General features: G+C 45.6%; 1 protein-coding gene across 1 annotated transcript in view; it reads right to left on the bottom strand.

Annotated features, from left to right (window-relative positions):
* LOC134347614 (glial fibrillary acidic protein-like) overlaps nucleotides 1–17,930 on the bottom strand; it is a 39,766-nt gene extending 21,836 nt beyond the window's left edge. The window contains exons 1-3 of the mRNA XM_063049976.1: nucleotides 17,388–17,930; nucleotides 15,809–15,869; nucleotides 738–833 (exon numbers count right to left, since the gene is read on the bottom strand). Of these exons, the coding sequence (XP_062906046.1) occupies nucleotides 738–833; nucleotides 15,809–15,869; nucleotides 17,388–17,716 (486 nt within the window). The 5' untranslated portion in view covers nucleotides 17,717–17,930. The remainder of the gene's footprint in view (nucleotides 1–737; nucleotides 834–15,808; nucleotides 15,870–17,387) is intronic.
* Between the last annotated feature and the right edge of the window lie 993 nt (nucleotides 17,931–18,923).

The raw sequence follows: 18,923 nt of genomic DNA, 5'->3' as shown, positions 1-18,923 counted from the left end.
CGAGGGGCAGATTTCAGCAGGTCCCGCTGAGGGGTCTCAGCCTGAAATATATTCCAAAATGCCACACAATTTGATAGGGTGGTTAAGAAGGCCTCTGGTGTGTTGGCCTTCGATAGTTGGAGGACTGAGCTCAAGAGCTACAAGGCAAGGTTGCAGCTCTATTAAGTTTGGTCTAACCAGTTTCAGAGTATTCTGTTCAGTAGCCTCATTACAGGATGTGGCAGCTTTAGAGTGGGTGCAAAGGAGGTTTATCAGGATGCTGCCTGGATTAGAAAGCATGTCTGTTGAAGAAAGGGTGAGCAACCTAGGACTTTTCTTTGGAGGATAGGAGGATGAAAGGTGACTTGATTCGGGTGTATAAGATGTGAAGAGGCATTTTTTAGAATGGACAGCCAGCATCTTCCCCCACCCCCATAAGTGGCTAATACGAGGGGGCATGATTTTAAAGGTGATTGGAGTAAAGTACAAGGGGAATGTCAGAGGTAACTTCTTTTTTTTTATATATACACAAAACGGGTGCATAGAACATGATGCCGGGGAGGTGGTAGAGACTGATACATTAATGGCATTTAAGAGTCTCTTAAGATAGCGATATGGATGATAAAAAGTGGAGAACAATGTGGCAGGGCATTTAAGAATGGTACAATATTGTGGGATGAAAGGCCTGTACTGTTCTATGTATATGATTTAGCACATCCTTAAAATATTCAGAAGCCACTTTCTTCTTTTGTACTCACCTGATCACGTATGTCTTCTAACTGAGATAACTGTATTTCAGTAAGCTTAACCTTACGTTGAAGTTTATCCAATGCAACACTGGTTTCATCAGTTTTCTGAAAGTTCAAATTTATAGTATCAGTTCACTTCAACGAAAAGAAAACAAAGCTAAAACAGAACAAAGACAGAAACAGCTATGGTGTTAATTTTCTGTCTCTGCAAAATAAATGTTAATTATAGAGATAAGATCTGTAAATTATTTCAGACGGTTAAGTGCTGGAAATTTGATCCAAGACCAGCCCCTTCTGGACAAGAAGTGTGGACAATACACAAACAGAAATAGGCTAAAAGCACTTAAGAGAAACTTTCATTGGTTTGTGGTTGTTGTGTTTTATGCTTGTGGTGAAGGAAAGACGTGTTCAGTGGTAAGATCCCATTGGAGATGGCAGAAGCCTCTGAAAATAATGGAGCTAGAAGATGGCAGAGGAAGTAAAAACTCTGTTCTTTGAAGGAGGACATCTCAGATGGTCTGGAATGGGAAGCCTCATCCTAAGATGTGTCAGAAATGCAGGAACAGAGAAAAGGAAATAGCATTTTTGAAAAGCAACAGTGTGGGAAGAGGTACAGTCAAAAGAGTTTTTATAAAGGATACAATTAGACAGCTTGTTACCAGAGATGAAGTCAGAGAAATCAAGAAAGGGGACAGAAGTGCCTGAGAGGGACAAAATAAATTTGAGGGTAGGGTGGAAGATAGAGTAAAATTTAGTGAAATTTATAAGCTCAGCATGGGTACAGGAAGCAACAGTTGTTGATGTAGTACAGGAAGAGCTTGGGAGCATTCCCTATGTAGGTTTGGAACATACACTGTTCCACATGGCTGATGCAAAGGTACGTGTAGCTGGGGCCTTGCAGGTGCCCACAGCTACACCATGGGTTTGAAGAAAGTGCGAGGAGCAAAAGTGAAATTGTTGAGTACGAGGAATAGTTCTGCCAGATGTACAAGGGTGGTGGTGGAGGAGATCTAGTTTGGTCTGTTGTCTGTTATCTCTTTTAATTTTCCTTAAGTATTTCATATTCTCCTTAGATCTATCTGGAAATGCTAGATTTTTTTTTCCCTATTTAGAAAGCCAGATTTTTAGGAAACTGAAGCATAACAAGTTATTGAATTACTTAAACATTGAGGCATGGAGTAAATGCTCACTCAACATCTAACAGGCACTAAATATTAACCATCACTTAAAACCAAATCTACTTAAATTGTTTATTCTGATTGACCTATCTACATTCTGCACTATAGGATACAAGAAACTTTATAATCTTTGTTAAAAATCAAATGTTTTGTAGTCACATGGTTTGTTTTTAAAAAGAGTTAAATCAGCTTCCTCCCAGCATTTCCTAACTGAAAACAGGACCAATTCGTTTACAACTCCAATGTTTGCCAGTTTCATTTTTGCTCTGCATTGCCAATGTGCTGAGCTTTTTTTAAAAACACATCCACCCAAAGTCCATGCCTACAAGCAGTAAGACCGCAAGACACAGGAGCAGAATTAGACCATTCGGCCAATTGAGTCTGCTCTGACATTTCATCATGGCTGATCCATTGCCCCTTCAACCCCATTTCTCCTGCCTTCTCCATGTAACCTTTCACGCCCTGACTAATCAAGAGCCCATCAACTTACACCTTAAATACACCCAATGACCTGGCCTTCACAGCCTCATGTGGCAACAAATTCCAGATTCACCACCCACTGACTAAAGAAATTCCTCATCTCCATTCTAATTGGATGTCCCTCTATTTTGAGTTTGTGCCCTCTGGTCCAAGGGCTCTCCCATTATAGGACCACAACCTATGGATCATTTTCAAGCGTAAACACAAGGAATTCTGCAGATGCTGGAAATTCAAGCAACACACATCAAAGTTGCTAGTGAACGCAGCAGGCCAGGCAGCATCTCTAGGAAGAGGTACAGTCGACGTTTCGGGCCGAGACCCTTTGTCAGGACTAACTGAAGGAAGAGCTAGTAAGAGATTTAAAAGTGGGAGGGGGAGATCCAAAATGATAGGAGAAGACATGAGGGGGAGGGATGGAGCCAAGAACTGGACAGGTGATTGGCAAAAGGGATACGAGAGGATCATGGGACAGAAGGCCCAGGGAGAAGGAAAAGGGGGAGGGGGTGGGAAAAATACCCAGAGGATGGGCAAGGGGTATAGTCAGAGGGACAGAGGGAGAAAAACGAGAGAGAGAGAGAAAGAATGTGTGTATATAAATAAATGACGGATGGGGTACGAAGGGGAGGTGGGGCATTAGCGGAAGTTAGAGAAGTCAATGTTCATGCCATCAGGTTGGAGGCTACCCAGACGGAATATAAGGTGTTGTTCCTCCAACCCGAGTGTGGCAGCATCTTTACAGTAGAGGAGGCCATGGATAGACATATCAGAATGGGAATGGGATGTGGAATTAAAATGTGTGGCCACTGGGAGATCCTGCTTTCTCTGGCGGACAGAGCGTAGGTGTTCAGCAAAACGATCTCCCAGTCTGCATCGGGTCTCGCCAATATATAGAAGGCCACATCGGGAGCACCGGACGCAGTGTATCACCCCAGCCGACTCACAGGTGAAGTGTCGCCTCATCTGGAAGGACTGTCTGGGGCCCTGAATGGTGGTAAGGAAGGAAGTGTAAGGGCATGTGTAGCATTTGTTCCGCTTACAAGGATAAGTGCCAGGAGGGAGATCAGTGGGGAGGGATGGGGGTGGGGGGGGATGGACAAGGGAGTTGCGATCCCTGCAGAAAGCCGGGGGGGGGGGGGAGGGAAAGATGTGCTTAGTGGTGGGATCCTGTTGGAGGTGGCGGAAGTTACGGAGAATAATATGTTGGACCCGGAGGCTGGTGGGGTGGTAGGTGAGGACCAGGGGAACCCTATTCCTAGTGGGGTGGCGGGAGGATGGAGTGAGAGCAGATGTGTGTGAAATGGGGGAGATGCGTTTGAGAGCAGAGTTGATGGTGGAGGAAGGGAAGCCCCTTTCTTTAAAAAAGGAAGACATCTCCCTCGTCCTGGAATGAAAAGCCTCATCCTGAGAGCAGATGCAGCGGAGACGAAGGAATTGCGAGAAGGGGATGGTATTTTTGCAAGAGACAGGGTGAGAAGAGGAATAATCCAGATAGCTCTGAGAGTCAGTGGGCTTATAGTAGACATCAGTAGATAAGCTGTCTCCAGAGATAGAGACAGAAAGATCTAGAAAGGGGAGGGAGGTGTCGGAAATGGACCAGGTAAACTTGAGGGCAGGGTGAAAGTTGGAGGCAAAGTTAATGAAGTCAACGAGCTCAGCATGCGTGCAGGAAGCAGTGCCAATGCAGTCGTCGATGTAGTGAAGAAAAAGTGGGGGACAGAAACCAGAATAGGTTTGGAACATAGATTGTTCCACAAAGCAACAAAAAGGCAGGCATAGCTGGGACCCATATGGGTGCCCATAGCTACACCTTTAGTTTGGAGGAAGTGGGAGGAGCCAAAGGCGAAATTATTAAGAGTAAGGACTAATTCCGCTAGACAGAGCAGAGTGGTGGTAGAGGGGAACTGATTAAGTCTGGAATCCAAAAAGTAGCAGAGAGCTTTGAGACCTTCCTGATGGGGGATGCAAGTATATAGGGACTGGACATCCATGGTGAAAATAAAGCAGTGGGGGCCAGGGAACTTAAAATCATCGAAAAGTTTAAGAGCGTGAGAAGTGTCACGAACATAGACAGGAAGGGATTGAACAAGGGGGGATAAAACCGTGTCGAGGTATGCAGAAACGAGTTCGGTGGGGCAGGAACAAGCTGAGACAATAGGTCTACCAGGACAGGTAGGTTTGTGGATCTTGGGTAGGAGGTAGAAACGGGAAGTGCGAGGTGTGGGAACTAAAAGGTTGGTAGCAGTGGATAGGAGATCCCCTGAGTGGATAAAGTCAGTGATGGTGTGGGAGATAACGGCCTGGTGCTCCTTAGTGGGGTCACGATCGAGGGGTAAATAAGAGGAGGTATCCGCGAGTTGTCACTGTGCCTCGGCAGGGTAGAGGTCAGTATGCCAGACTACAACAGCAACCCCCTTATCGGCGGGTTTAATAGTAAGGTTAGGATTAGTGCGGAGGGAGTGGAGAGCAGAGCTTTCGAAAGGAGTAAGGTTGGAATGAGAACAAGGTGAGGTGAAGTCGAGACGGTTGATGTCCCATCGGCAGTTAGCAATAAAGAGATCCAGAGCAGGCAGAAAACCAGAGCGGGGTGTCCATGAAGAGGAGGAGGGTTGAAGACAAGAGAAGGGGTCATTAGTGGGGGTGGGAGAGTCCTTGCCGAAGAAGTAGGCTCAGAGACAGAGGAAGAAGAGTTCCGCATCATGGTGAATGCGGAACTCGCTGAGGTGTGGGCGAAGGGGGACAAAGGTGAGGCCCTTACTGAGGACAGAGCGTTCTGCCTCAGACAGTTGAAGGTCGGAGGGGATGGTAAAGACCCAGCATGGATGAGAGCTGGGATCAGAGTGGGGGAGGGGGATGGCTGGGGGTGTCAGTGAAGAGGGGAGGGTTAGGGTGAGAGGAAGATGGAGCCTCTGAGGGCCCAGGAGCTGATGGTGGGATCTGAGGGAGACGGGGCTGCAGAGTGGTGGTGGGGGAAGGGGAGACGGGAGTCACAATAGCAGCACATAAAGATCCGGCCTGGAGTTCAAGGCTGGAGTCGCAGTTGGTGGTTGCGATAATTTTCGAGCACTCAATAACTCATATTCTCGGTATTACTTATTCGTTATTACAGTATCTGTTTCTTTGTATTTGCATAGTTTCTCTTCTTTTGCACATTGGTTGCTCATCAGTCTTTGTGTGCAGATCTCCATTGATTCTATTATATTTCTTCATTCTGGAGAATCTATGGAATTCATTGCAAAGATCAAGTGAAGGTTGATAGGTTCCTGCCTGGGAACATGTCCTCGCTGCCAGCTTGGCTTCCAGATTCATCTTCAAGTTTCTCCATTTGCACCCTTTGAGGAATCCAGTATCCACATTCAATTGATAGTTTCTCCCACAGCTTCTCCCACCATGTTCTACCTGCCACACTTTCTACCACGAGGAGGTACCTGGTGCCCCTATCCCAATTACTTCCACAAATGTGATTCTTTCTCCGCTGCCTCTAATGGACCTGTCCACTACTTTATCCTCCGCCAGATCACTTTCAATCGCCAATTCTGACTTTTTCACGTTCTGCAAGGATCACAGAACCTGCTGTCTCCAACGCCCGCAGGCCCAGACGTCTCCAGACCACGATCCATGCTGCCGACCACAACCACTCAAATGATCCAGAGCAGATTCAAAACCCAGACTCTCAGGTCCCACCACCAGCTCTTGGGTCCTTGGAGACTCCATTTTCCTCTCACCCCACAATCCCTGAACACCCAAAACCTTCCTTTTCCTGAGAAGGTGTCAACCCCCTTCCCCCCTCCGATCCCAGTTCTCATCCGTGCCGGGTCTTCACCATTACCTATGACCTTCCCCTCTCTCAAGCAGAACATTCTGTCCTCAGTAAGGGCCTCACTTTTGTCCCTCTACGCCCACACCTCAGCAAGTTATTTCCATTGCCTCCATCTCTGAGCTTATTTCTTTAGCAAGGACTCCCCACCCTGCACCAATGACCCCTTCCCCCGTCTTCAACCCTCCTCCTCCTGGACACCCTTGCCCTGCTCTTCTGCCTGCTCTGAACCTTTTCATTGCCGACTGCTAACCGGACATCAACTGTTGACTTCAACACTTCCCTCTCCAATTCCAACCTCACTCCTTCTGAAAGCTCTGTTCTCCACTTCTGTCGCACCAATTCTAGCATCTCCATCAAACTCGCAGATAAAGGGGGTGCTGTAGTAGTCTGGCAGTCTGATCTCTACCGTGCTAGGCAGGGATGGCGCTAAGGTGGTGCTAGTTGGGGCTATAGCCCCAGCAGAAATTGCAATAGCCCCACCATAGCACCACCAAGTAATTAACTGCAGCTGCTTTGCTTTCTCTGTATAGTTTTGAATACAGCTTGTTTCTCCAGCTGATCTAGTGAAACAGCGCCCCCAATTACCATAGCACCCACGCAGCAATAAAGTTATAAACTCTGTCAGATCAACTCTACACTTCTGCTTATTCGTTTGTTATCAATGTCTTGCCATTGCTGTCCTCAGATCAGTTAAGCTGATCTAGGATCCCTTAAGGTGGTGATGTCACTCACTCTCACTCATGCAAGAGATTGACAGTATACATCCAGGCGCAGATCCGGGGTCTCGCGAGACTAACGGATGCCACACACGCACATTGTGCTTTTACAAGCTAGTGTCGACCTGGCACGTGGATTATTTTGGCCGGCGTGAAAAATGGATTGATTTTTAGTCAGCAAATGACCTCATCCACAGGAATCAGTGGTGTCTCAGCATGTCATTTATAGTGACATGCAGAAAGAAGTAAGTGGGGATGAGGACGACAGCAGTTCATCGAAGGAGTGTGAGGGCGAAGTAGAGGAACAAGAAATGGAGCCGGATTCAGAAGAGAACATGAATGAAGCCGCTCTTAGTGCGAGTGGGAATACTGTTAGCGATGTTAGCCAGCAGCCTGAGGAAGGACCCTGTCGGCCAGCATTGAAAAAGTACCCTTCGCAACAGTTTGGCAATCAGCAAAGGGGTTTTATTCGTAGCTGGTTTGACCTATATCCTGGCTGGAATATTCAATCACAAAAGATGCTACATTCTGCTTCGCATGCAGGCATTTCCTGTGTGGAGGACATGGGTTCCATTCTACCTTCACTGTCACCGGTTACCACAACTGGCGGAAAGCTACAACAGCTTTCAAAACCCACCATGTAAGTGCAGCTCATAAGTTTGCAATGGAGGCATGGGCCGAGTTCAGATTGAGAAAACAAGATGGTTCAAGATTGGGAAATATGCCTGATAAAGGACATGCAAAGATTGTCCAAGAAAATCGTGAGTATATGACAGCAGTAGTTGAGTCTCTACGCTATACTGTGTGCAAAGGCATTGCCCAGCGAGGACACTGGGAGAATGATGGATCTGGCAATAGGGGAAACTTTGTTGAGTCGCTCAGTGTAATTGGGAAGTTTGATAAGACTATAGCTCAAAAAATAGAGGACAATCCTGAAAATGCAAGAAACACCCATCACGATATCCAAAATGGAATTATGGGTATTATGGCAGATATGGTCAGACGTCAAATAAGTGCAGAAATCAAGGAGGCTGGATATTTTGCCATCATGGTGGATGGAAGTAAAGACTTGAGTAAAAAAGAGCAAATATCAGTGGTGGTGCGGTATCTGAATAACGAAACAGTGCTTGAAGAATTCTTGCATTTCACTCCAGCAACAGGGTTGGACGCAGAGTCGCTTCTTAAAAGCATCGAACAGACACTCGCCCAGTGTGTTATTGATAAGAACGCGTGTATAGGTCAGTGTTATGACGGGGTGGTAGTGATATCCAGGTGCAATAACAGGGTACAAGAGAGGTTCAGGAAAGAGGTCCCAGTCTGTATGTGTAACACACACACACACACACAGATTTAACCTTGTTTTAGTGGATGTTGTGAGCAATGTACCACAAGCGGGTGACTTTTTTGAAACTGTGCAGCTGCTTTACAACTTCTTTTCAAACTCTGCTGCCCACGATCTTTTCATGAAGAAACAGAGAGAGCTGGAATCAACTGCACAGCCTGTGGAGTTGAAGAAATTGTCAGATACATGCTGGGCATGGCAGTATACAGCTTTGTGGGCTATAAGGAAATCACTCCCTGCCATTCTAGCTACACTACAAGATATTATGGGTCAACCAAATGCACGGAGGAAAACGGAGGCCAGAGCTGTAAATGGACTGATTGACGAGCAGTTTGCTTTACTTCTCACTCTGTTTGAGGATTTATTCCGAGTCACCAAGTTCACGTCAGACCAGCTACAATCTCCCAGTTTGGAGCTTTCATCCGCTGTGGACTTGGCTCAGTCTGTTATCTATGCATTCTCAGCAAAATGGGGAGAGGAATCATGGAGTGAAATTCAGACAAGAGCTAGAGACCTGTGCGTCAAGGCCGGTATACAGAGTGGACCACATGAAAGGAGACAGGCCCAGCCACCCCGCCGCCTACACGATTTTGTTGTTAAGACCCAAACTGAACGCACACCTGTCACATCCTCTGATGACCTTCACAACCACTGTTTCTATCCAGTTATAGACAGACTTCTGACTGAAATGAAAAGACGGTTCTCAGTTGAGACTGGCAGCGTTCTGACTGAAGTCTCAGCATTGAGTCCCAAACACAAGTTCTTCCTAGACAAGAACTGTCTTTGGCCAATGGCCCAATACTATGGAGTAACTGAAGTGAACCTGACTGCAGAGCTACATCAGGTTCAGCATCTGCTGGAAACAAAACAAAAGCAGGGACAGACAGTGAATGACACAGTGGAATTTCTAGCTCTAATGAGACCCTACCGCGATGCATTTATAGATTTATACAAACTAATCTGCATATCACTGACTCTGCCTGTTACATCTGCCTCATGCAAACTGAGTTTCTCTTGCCTCAGATGCGTCAAAAACTACTTAAGGAATAGCAGCAACGATGCTCGGAACAGCAACTTGGCTCTGTTGGCCATAAACAGCCGGAGGACCAAAGTACTTGACATCCAGAAAATCATTGATGCTTTCGCCACCAATCACAACAACAGACGCATTGTGCTTCTCTGAAAATATTAATGGTGAGTGCAGTTGAATTTTTAAAAATTTGGGCCAAGACTAATGCTGATTATTGTTATTATTTTGTGGTGGATACCCCATAGTCCTGGTTTCCTGCAAATCCTAAAATATTACATTTACTGCTATCAAGCCTACTGGTTTTGCTTAGACTTCCAAGCGGTGATTCTGTTGATTTTTGTTTTAAATTCAATAGCCGAATTAATTGAGGTATTGCATGGTCAGAGTACCATTTGTCCAACTCCTGGTAAAGCCTTGCATCTGTTGTTTGCCTTATCTGACTTTAATAACGGTGTATCTATTGGCATTACTGTCTATGTAATGCGAATAGCAGTGGGTTCGTTTTGTGTTTTTCAGTTGAAAAGCATGCATTTGACGCTGATTGCGGGACTGGTGCGTGATTCACATTGTCAGCTGTTGCTCAGATGCTCTGTTTTTTTTGTTTATGCTCCGTGTAGCCCAGGTTGTCTCCGATGCCGTTGACACTAACAGTTCACTTCTATATTAGATCTATCCATTGCTGTTGCTTGTGAGTTAACAGAGGCATTTATAGTAGGCACATAATGCTTGAAACTGACTTATTAACGCCTCGCGCCTGGCCTTGCGAATACATATTTACCATACAGTGCATCCCTCAGCACCATCACTGAATAATTCAGCCCCTCCGTAGCACCAGCAAGAAAAAATCTCTGGCGCCGCCACTGGTGCTAAGGCCCAGCGACAACTCTCCGACACCTCCTCTTACTTATCCTTCGAAAAGGATCCCACTGAGGAGCACCAGGCCATCGTCTCCCACACCATCACTTACCTTATTAGCTCTGAGGTTCTCCCATCCACTGCCACCAACCTCATAGTTGCCACACCCTGCATCTCCTGTTTCTACCTCCTACCCAAGATCCGCCAAACCTGCTTCTATAAGTAGATCCATTGCTTCAGCTTGTTACTGCCCCACTGAACTCATATCTGCATACCTTGACTGTTTTATCCCTGCCGAGTTCAGTCCCTTCCTAGCTACATCCATGACACTTTACAGGCTCCGGTTCTTTTCAATGATTTTTTCCCTGGCCCCCATCATCTTATTTTCACTGTGGATGTTCAGTCCCTATATACCTCCATCCCCCATCAAGAAGGCCTCAAAGCTATCATTTATTGCTGGACACCAGACCCAATCAGTTCCCCTCCACCACAAATCTCCTCCATCTAGCGGAACATGTCCTCACTCTTAATATTTCCTTTGATTCTTCCGAGTTACTTCAAACAAAAGGTGTAGCCATCGGCACTCACATGGGTCCCAGCTTTGCCTGCCTTTTTGTCAGCTATGTGGAACAGCCTATGTTCCAAGCCTACACTGGTGTCTGTCCCCCACTTTTCCTATGCTATATCAACGACTGCATTGGCGCTGCTTCCTGCACCCATGCAGAACTTGCTGACTTCATCAACTTTGCCTGTAACTTCCACCCAGCCTCAAATTTACTTGGTCCATTTCTGACACCTCCCTCCCCTTTATCCATCTCACTGTCTCTATCTCTGGTGACAGCTTATCTACTGATGTCTATTACAAACCCACAGACTCTCATAGCTACCTGGTCTATACCCATTCCTACCTTGTCACTTGTTAAAAAAAAACACTTCTCTCAATTCCTCTGTTCCCACAAATCAGCTCCATGGATGAGGCCTTTCATTCCAAAATGAAGGCGATGTCCTCCTTTTTCAAAGAAAGCCACTTCCGTTCCTCCACCAACAACACTGGCCTCAACCGCATCTCTACTTCACACATCTGCTCTCACCCCATCCTCCCACCACCCTACCAAGGATAGGATTCCTCTTGTCCTTACCTACCACCCCACCAGCACATAATGTTCCACAACTTCCACCATCTCCAACAGGGATCCAGGAATCTCATCTCACACCCCCCCGCCTCCTCTCCCCCCCCCCAGTTTCTGCTTTTCGCAGGGATTGTACCCTATGAAACTCCCTTGTCCATATGTCCCTTCCCACTGATCTCCCTCCTAGCACTTATTCTTGCAAGCAGAACAAGTGCTACACCTGCTCCTACACCTCCTCCCTCACTACTATTCAGGGCTCCAAACAGTCCATCCAGGTGAGGTGACACTTGCTGTGAGAGTCTGTTGGGGTCATCTACTGCATCCAGTGCTCCTGGTGTGGACTCTTGTACTTCAGTGAGTCCCAGTGTAGATTGGGAGACTGTTTCGCTGAGCACCTACCTCCATCAGCCAGAAGTGGGATTGCCCAGTGGCCACCCAATTTAATTCCACTAACCATTCTGATATGTCAATCCATGGCCTCCTCTACTGTCATGATGAGGTTACACTTGGGCTGGAGGAACAAATGACATTCCTTCTGGGTAGCCTCCAATCTGATGGCATGAACATCGATTTCTTGAACTTCGGGTACTGCACCCCCAACCCCCACCTCCTTCACCATTTCCCATCCCCTTTTCTCACTCTCACCTTTACTCCTTGCCTGCCCATCACATCCCGCTGGTGCTCCTCCCCTCTCTTCCTTTCTTCCATGGCCTCCTGTCCTCTTCCATCAGAACCCCCCCCCTTTTCCAGCCTGATATCTCTTTCACCAATCACTTTCCCAGCTCTTTACTTCATCCCTCCCCTCCCAGTTTCACCTATCACCTTGTGTTTCTCTCCCTCCTCCCCACCTTCTATACCCACCCCTCATCTTTTTTTTCTCCAGTCCTGCCGAATGGTCTCAGCCTGAAATGTCGACTGTACTTTTTAATCCCCATAGATGCTGCCTGGCCTGCTGAGTTCCTCCTGCATTGTGTGTGTTGTTTGATTTCTAGTATCCGCAGACTTTCCCTTACTTGTCGATAGGTGAGTAAGTAAGGGTGTCAAAAGTTACAGGGAGAAGGCCAGGGAATGGATTAAAGAGGAATAACAAATCATCCATGATGGAATGGCAGAGCAGGCTCGACGGGGTGAATGATCTAATTCTGCACCTATATCTTGTAGTCTTATGGAGTGCCTACAAGAAAATGAACCTCAGGATAGTATTTGGTGATATATACACACTTTGATAATAAATTTGCTTTGCACTTTGAACTATAGTCTCAGGTAGTAGAGTTTAAGTTCTTTGTACAAGTTTCTCATAAGGCAGATCAGATGTCCAGGTATTTCCATTTCTTTAATGATTTGCCATAGTTTATTATGGTCCACACTGTCAAAGGCTTTAGAGTAGTCAATAAAACAAATACTTTTCTGGCATTCCCTCGTTTTCTCCATTATCCAGCATAGGTAAGCAATTTGGTCTTTTGTGCTCCTGCCTCTTCTAAAACCAGCTTCTACATCTGGCAGTTCTCGTTCCATATATTGCTGGAGTCTTGTTTGCATGATCTTTAGCATTACCTTGCTAACATGTGAAATTAGTGAAATTGTTTGGCAATTTGAACATTCCTTAACATTTTCCTTTTTGGGAATTGGGATATAAACTGTTCTTTTCCAGTCTAAAGGCCAATGTTGGGCTTTCCAGATCTGCTGGCAAATTGCATGCAACATTTAGAACTGAAGATGGAACTACAAACTGGTCCAAGATTGGGAAAGGAGTACAAGGCTCATACTGTCACCCTACTTATTTATCTATATGCTGAACACATCACGAGGAGTGCCGGTCCAGTGGACTCAAATGTTTGAATCAAATTTACCGCACAAAATATTAACAACCTCAGATATGCAGATGACACTACTCTAATGGCTGAAAGTGAGGAGGATCTGAGGAAGCTTCTAATCAAAGTGAAAGAAGAAAGTGCAAAACCTGGCTTGTTGCTCAATATTAAGAAAATCAAGTTTATGTCAACCAGCCCTATAAACTCTGTGGTAATAAATGGGAAGGAAGTGGAAGCAGTGACAGATTTTGTCTTCCTCGGTCCAAAGATTTCTATACATGGTAACTGCAGCCACAAAATTAAACAGCACTTACTTCTGGGTAGGGTAACAATGGCAAATTTAGATAAAATACTGAGGAGCAGAGACATAACATTGTCTATGGAGATCCGTATAGTCAAATCTATGGCATTTCCCATTGGGAAATATGGCTGCAAGATGGACTAATTAGGAAGACTGAATACAAAAGAATCAATGTCTTTGAACTTGGATGCTGGGGGAAAGTGTTAAGACTTCATTGGGCAGCAAGATCCAACAAGTCAATACTTGAAGAAATGCAGCCAGACTGCTCACTATGGCTTGATTATGAGACAAAAGCTCAAGTATTTTGGCCACATCATAAGAAGACAGGATTCCCTGAAGAAGACTCTCAAGTTAGGTAAAACACAAGGTAAAAGGAGAGGATAACAGAGGCTACAATGGACAGATAATATTAATCAGACAATGCGAATGACCTTGGGGGATCTTAGAGAGGCAGTTTCCAACAAGATGGCTTGGTGTGCAGGAGTTCATGAGGTCACGAAGAGTCAGACTCGACTTAACGATTGAGCAACAAAGCGTTTTTCAAGTTAGGGAAATAATCTGATGGAAGTGGGCAAGAAGCTGTTGTTGAACCTTGACATTGCCTCTTGTGGATGTACTCAGTGGTCGCGAGAGCTATACCCATGATGGAAATGGCCAAGTCAACTGCTCTGTAGCCTCTTGCATTTCCATACATTGGATTTGCAATGCTTTCTATTGTACAGCTCTAGAAGTTTCTGATATTCTTCAATCACATACCGAATCTCCAGGAGACACTGGGCACCTCTCTTTTTCCGCCCCACATTGCATCTATGTGCTGGGAATAGGATAGCTCCTCAAGAGCTTGCAAAGGACAGCAGTGATCGGGTAAGCTTCATGAGGACATGGCATTAAAGTTGAGTGTGCGTAAGGTTAATGCAAAGGACCAGGAAAACATCAAGTTTAAGGTGAAGATTGGGAGAATGAGCTAAGACATGGCAGATGGAATATAGTGTAGGGACATGTACGATCAAGCTCTTTGGTAGAAGGAATAAAAATGTAGACTATTTTCTAAATGAGAAGAAAATCCAGAAATCAGAGGTGAAAAGCGACTTGAGAGTGTTCGTGCAAGATTCCCTAAAGGTTAACTTGCATGATGAATTTGTGGTAAGGATAGCAAATAATATGTTAGCATTCATTTTGAGAGGACTAGAACATAAGAGCAAGGATGTAGTGCGAGGCTTTATAAGGTACTGGTGAGGCCAAACAGAATATTGTGAGCAGTTTTGGGACCCATTTCATAGAAAAGATGTGCTGACATTGAAGAGGGTCCAGAGCAGGTTCACAAGAATGATTCTGGGAGTGAAAGGGTTAATGGATGAGAAGCACTTGATGGCTCTGGATCTGTACTCGCAGGAATTTTTAAGGTGGGGGGTCTCATTAAAACCTATCAAATATTGAAAGGCCTAGAGTGGATGTGAAGAGGATGTTTCCTACAGTGAGCGAGTCAAGGACCAGAGACAACAGCCTCAAAATAGAGGGACGTCCCTTTAGAACAGAGATAAGGAATTCCTTTTGCCAGGGAGTGGTAATCTGTGGAATGCATTGCCATGTGTATGGGGTCTCTTCTTTGTATGTTAAATTTAAAACGGCTTCTTTGTTATGTTACTCTTTTAAATTGCTGCGTATGTGGATTAAAATGGCTTCTTTGTTATGTTAAATGCTGAGAAAGTCTCTAGCTAGACATTTGCTTGGGTTAATACAGACAGCAGGGTGCTATTAGCCAATGGGTGGTCATGTATCGTTTTGTTTTTGGGTGATAATACTGTCTCATATGACTGTGGACAGGGTTTTTGGCGGGGAGTCGGAGGAGAGACGAGGAGGACGGCGGATGTGCGGAAAGGCTCCGATCGATCACTCCGGGTGGTCCCGCGCCGCGAGTCGACCGGGTCCGGGTGGTCATCAGGAATTGACTGAACTCCAACTTGTGCACAAAGAACTTGAACTTTGATAAGTCTGGTGCCTTCTTTTTCCATTACTTCTATTTCTGCATCGAACTAATATTAATTTCATAGAATTAGTAACATCTATAAAGTGTACTTGGTAAAACGTACTGTGTGTGCTGGCTGATGATTGATGTTTGGGATTGATTCCAGTGGCATTGGTACAGCAACTGACCCAGCGGGAAGCGTCCAGGCCGGTGCCGGGCGGGATTTTCCCCAGACATATACGAGCCAATATAGCAGAGCGTTACACATGGATGGCCAAGTCATTGAGTATTTTTAAAGTGGAGGTTAATACGTTCTTAATTACTCAGGGCATTAAAGGTTATGAGAAGATGGCAGGAGAATGGGGATGAGAAGGATAATAAATTAGCCATGAAGAGCAGACTCGATGGGCTGAGTGGCCTAATTCTGCTCCTATATACTAGAGAATGTACTTGCCTTTCTTAAATCTTCATAATCTTTTTCAGCTTCCTTTCTTAATTGTATTTCTTTTTCCAATCTACAATAAGAATAAAGTTACAAAATAGTACAAGTACTGAAAATCTGAAAGAAATATAGAAAATTTTGAAAATATTAATTAGACTAATCAGTATCAGTGGAGTTTTCTGGCTCAATGTTTTTATCGTAACTACAAGTCTGTTTCTCTCTTTACCAATGCTGCTTGACCTGCAAAGCATTTTCTGTTTTGTGTTTTATTATTGTATGCCTACTTTATGTAAATTATACACATCAGGTTTTTTTAATATATAAAATGTTACTAAAAAGATTTAGCAAGCAAAATCAGTAAATATGATTTTAATGCAAACAATTAAATAATACTATTTATTGATCTTGCTGGCACATGCAGTATTAAATAGGACCTGATGAGTTTTGAGTATACAACTTCCGAAATAATCTCCCAGCAAAATAACTAGGCAAATATTCATAACATGAATATGCCATGACATCACCAAGACTTTCACTACTTACTGAATTGAAGATGTTTGTTTTGAGTAGTAAGGACAGCTTGGAGGACATTTAAATACTGATGTTTCTGTGAAATCAACACATCTACTATTACTTAAAACCAAATATGGCAGCATTGTACATTTGACTGGATCACTTAATTCTGGGGTTGCATAGCACTACCGCCTACATGCTGTTTCAAATATTTAGTATTCATATGGTTCAAGTTAGTTTAAGTTCAAGGTTATTGTCATAGGCATATATAGGGTATAATGGCCAAGAAATTAGCTTTTTGCAGCAAGGCTGATCAACACTTCTACCCATTCACCCACCTCACTACACCACCACCCCCCCCCCCGCCATTCAGAAACACATTAAGTTAACGCTCCCATGTCCCAAACTCTTCCAGCTGTGTCTTGAGAGGTTCGCCAAAAGCACCCGTCAGGCAGCCTGCAACATTATGGCTGTGATCAATGTGATTTAACAGAGTAATACAAGATGAATAAATAAAGATACCATCCAGACCACTGAAATTGGTTGAAATAAATGCTAACCTGATAATCAGAAACAAGCAAGGCAATGAACAGTTGCCCCTCAGCCCAATTCCTCCATGCCAACCAAGGTTCCCATCCAATCTAATCCTATTTGCCTCGGTTTTGGCCAATAACCTTCCATGCTTTTTCTATGCATGCAGCCCATCCAAGTGTCTTTTATTTTACCTTCTTCTGGCAGCTCGCTCCATAGACCAAATTGCCTCTCAGATCCCTCTCAAATCTTCCCTCATCACGTTAAACCTCAGCTTCTCCCCCACAACCTCATGTAAATCCTCTCTACGGTCATCCCACCCCTTTATCTCCTACACCTAGGAACAATTAATGAAAGTTATATACTTCTAGAAGGTCCCCACCCCGAGCCTCCAACATTTCAAGGAATGAAGTCTTCAAAGAAGTTTTACGAAGTCGCATCCCCTCTCCATCGCTTCAAATAATGAAGGCCCAGCCTGGCCAGCCCCTCCCTATAACCAGGCTCTGTTTGATGAGAGTTGAGGGGGAAATGAAAGCGATGTCCTCACCTTTTCTTGTATTTCTCCTTGTCTGCCTTGAGACAGTTGAGCTCCTTCTGCTGCTCCTCCAGCCGGCACTTGAGGTCGTTCCTCGCCTTCTGGAAGATGGCCTCGGAGCGGCCAGGTTGGTCCTTCTCGGCGTTGCTGAGCTCGGCCAGCAGCTCCTTGTTGCGGCGCAGAAGGCAGAGGACAGTGCTGTTGATGTACTTGGCGAAGCGGTCGTTGAGGTCCTTGAAGCGCTCCTTGCCCTCCTCAAGGCCATCGTGGAGCTCCTTCTCCAACTGTTCGCCGGTGCGGTCGGGGTAGGTGGCGACGGCCCGCTGGCAGGACTGGTGCATGTCTGAGTCGGGGTGAAGCCCTTCCTCCGGGATCGGGGCTGATCTGGCGTCAAGAGGCGAGGGCGAGCAGTAGGACTCGGTGCAATCACACACTGACCGGTATCGACAGCGGCCGTTTATTTCTGTCGGTTAAACGCTGACGCCACAATTGCCCTTTCTTCCCGGCTCCGCCCACCCCGTCCCGTTCAACGGTAAACAGCGCCCGCGCGCCCAACTGACGGCCACGCCCCCAGGCGCAAGGGCACCGCGTGGCGCCCCACCTTCCCCGAGGGCGCATGCGCACACCAGAACTCGCTGCCGGAGGAGTGCTGCGGTTCAGTTGGAGATAAAAACAAGAGTCGACGTTTCGTGCGTGAAACAGCGACTATTTATTCCTTTATATGAATGCTGCCTAACCTACTGAGTTCCTCCAACATTTTGTGTTTGTGTGTTGCTCTGGATTTCCAGCATCTACAAAAATATCTGGAGTTTTCCACCCAGTCTCCTCCCGCCGGCACGTGAAGGGAGAACTCCTGCGCACGCGCACATCACCATTGACGCCCTCTTCTCGCGCCGGCGCGGGAAGCGAGCTCACACTCTGCGCATGCGCACGTCTCTCCTCTCCCGCGCCCAATGCTTTACCCGTCAAATAGACGAGTCGTCGTGTCTTGTGCGGTTTGAGCTGTTGGGTCCTTGCTGCAGTCATTGCAATAGCGCTGGGTAAGCTTTTTAAATTATTTTCGTTAATTCGAGCCCATCACCAAGGTGGGGTGAAAGCCAGAGTCTGATGACATTGTTGGTTTTCGCAAATAAAAACGACATGAGGCGTTTTAGGCAATAGACAATAGGTGCAGGAGTAGGCCATTCAGCTCTTCGAGCCAGCACCGCCATTCACTGTGATCATGGCTGATCATCCACAATCAGTATCCTTTTCCTGCCTTCTCCCCATATCCCTTGATTCCACTATCTTTAAGAGCTCTAACTCTTTCTTGAAAGAATCCAGAGAATTGGCTTCCATTGCCTTCTGAGGCAGAGCATTACACAGAACCACAACCCTCTGTGTGAAAAGGTTTTCCTCAACTCCGTTCTAAATGGTCTAACCCTTATTCTTAAACTGTGGCCTCTGATTCTGGACTCCCCTAACATCTGGAACATGTTTCCTGCCTCTAGCGTGTCCAATCCCTTAATAATCTTACATGTTTCAATCAGATCCCCTCTCATCCTTATA

This window comes from Mobula hypostoma, chromosome 6, assembly GCF_963921235.1.
Source record: "Mobula hypostoma chromosome 6, sMobHyp1.1, whole genome shotgun sequence".
NCBI classification, from domain to species: domain Eukaryota; kingdom Metazoa; phylum Chordata; class Chondrichthyes; order Myliobatiformes; family Myliobatidae; genus Mobula; species Mobula hypostoma.
Note: the sequence above shows the minus strand (reverse complement) of the source record. Positions and strands in the feature narration are given on the sequence as shown.